General features: G+C 65.0%; 1 protein-coding gene across 1 annotated transcript in view; it reads right to left on the bottom strand.

Annotated features, from left to right (window-relative positions):
• Positions 1–1,749, bottom strand: part of EMIHUDRAFT_360139 (hypothetical protein) — a 3,616-nt gene that overhangs the window by 699 nt on the left and 1,168 nt on the right. The window contains exons 3-5 of the mRNA XM_005757251.1: positions 1,629–1,718; positions 1,054–1,161; positions 898–988 (exon numbers count right to left, since the gene is read on the bottom strand). Coding sequence (XP_005757308.1) covers positions 898–988; positions 1,054–1,161; positions 1,629–1,718 — 289 coding nt within the window. The remainder of the gene's footprint in view (positions 1–897; positions 989–1,053; positions 1,162–1,628; positions 1,719–1,749) is intronic.

Raw genomic sequence — 1,749 nt, forward strand, 5'->3', positions numbered from 1 at the left:
ATCGGCCGGTGCAGCCGGAGCCACCGTGCGATCGAGCGTCGATTCGATGGCGTCCCCTCCGGTCGTGTCGACTGCCACGGCAGCCAGCGCGATCGAGAGCACCACGAACAGAATCGCGAGCCATTTCGTCGAACGGGTGAGGAAGTCCGCGGCACCGCGGGCACTGAGCATACCCGAGGGGCTGCCACCGATTCCCAGGCCGCCGCCTTCGGAACGCTGCATCAGAATGACACCGACTAGCGCGGCTGCGACGATCGCCTGAACGACGGTGAGGAAGAGGAACATGCGGGTACTCTTGGAACTGGGATTGGTGGGCTACCGCGCATCTAGGCGCGCGCGTGGCAAACGGCAAGGTTGCGGGAGTTAGGCCTCTTCCGATTCCGAGGCGCCGACAACGATGCCCAGAAAGCTTTCGGCCGACAGGCTCGCCCCGCCAACGAGCGCGCCGCCGACTTCGGGCGTGGCGAGGATTTCGCGCGCATTGTCTGGTTTGACCGACCCGCCATACAGAATGCGGACCTGCGCGGAAGCTTCCTCTCCATAAGTTTTGACGAGCAACTCGCGGATCGCGCCATGCATTGAAGCGATATCGTCGGTTGTGGCCGTGCGCGGGTGGAGGGGACGGGTCAACGCCTCCACGCACACAGCGTGGTGGGGCCAGGGCCAGGCTGGTCCCTCGCATCTCCACGCCCCCGGACACGGGCAGGAGCTAGCACGGCATATTTGAAGTGCAAGGCCCGGTGCGCGTGGGTGAGGAGGGAGGTGGGAGGGAGGCGGGGAGGCGGGTGGAGGGAGGCGTGATGGCGGGGCCTCTCGCCAGCGCCGCGGCGCAGACTCGCCGCAGCCCGCATGTTGGTGGTGTGTGCCGGTGAGTGCGCCGGGAGGGGGGCCCCACTCTCCCGCTGCGGACCTGGCGCGTCGTCTTGAGCACGCGGATGAAGTTGGAGAAGACGTCCGACACGAAGGAGGCGATGACGCCGGCGACCGCCGAGCGGACCAGCCTACAAGAAAGAGAACACGCGTGGCGGCCTGCCGCGCCGTGTTTCTTTCCTCCGAGCGGACGAGCTTGAAGAGCAGGTCGCCGACCGGCGCGGCGGGCAGCCAGCGCATCGCCAGGTTGAAGGCGAAGAACCAGGGATACGAGCCGACGAAGGAGGCCACCTTTCGCGAGATCGGGGAGATCACCCTCATCGCCGGCCACTCACGCCTCCCTCCCTCTCCCGCTGCCGCCGTCTCCGGTCCTAGCCTCCGAGACATTGAGATCTCACGCCGCGCGACTTGTCTCCCACGCACCCGTGCTGAGAGGGTTGAGCGCTGACGTGCCGACAGCCTCACCCCATGGGCAAGTGAACGAAGTGATCCCGGCGATTGGATTGGCGCACTGACGCCAAGAGAGGAAGGGTCCAGACTTGAGGACAATTGCTAACTCAGGGCCCCCTTTGGCGGCGTTGGGTTAGCGAGGATTGGTTCGCTATGCTAAATGAGAGAGAGAGAGAGAGAGAGAGAGAGAGAGAGAGAGAGAGAGAGAGAGAGAGAGAGAGAGAGAGTATCTCTGTGCGTGTGTGTGTGTGTGTGTGTGTGTGTGTGTGTGTGTGTGTGTGTGTGTGTGTGTGTGTGTGTGTGTGCACCGCGTTGGCGAGCGCGCTCTGATAGAGGACGACGGGCCCCTCGCGCTTGACCTTGTCGCCGAGCTGCTTGTACGCGGCAGCACCGTCGACCTGAGGGCCAAACGGGCGCGGGGCGAGCACG

Source organism: Emiliania huxleyi (genome assembly GCF_000372725.1).
Source record: "Emiliania huxleyi CCMP1516 unplaced genomic scaffold EMIHUscaffold_92, whole genome shotgun sequence".
NCBI lineage: Eukaryota > Haptophyta > Isochrysidales > Noelaerhabdaceae > Emiliania > Emiliania huxleyi.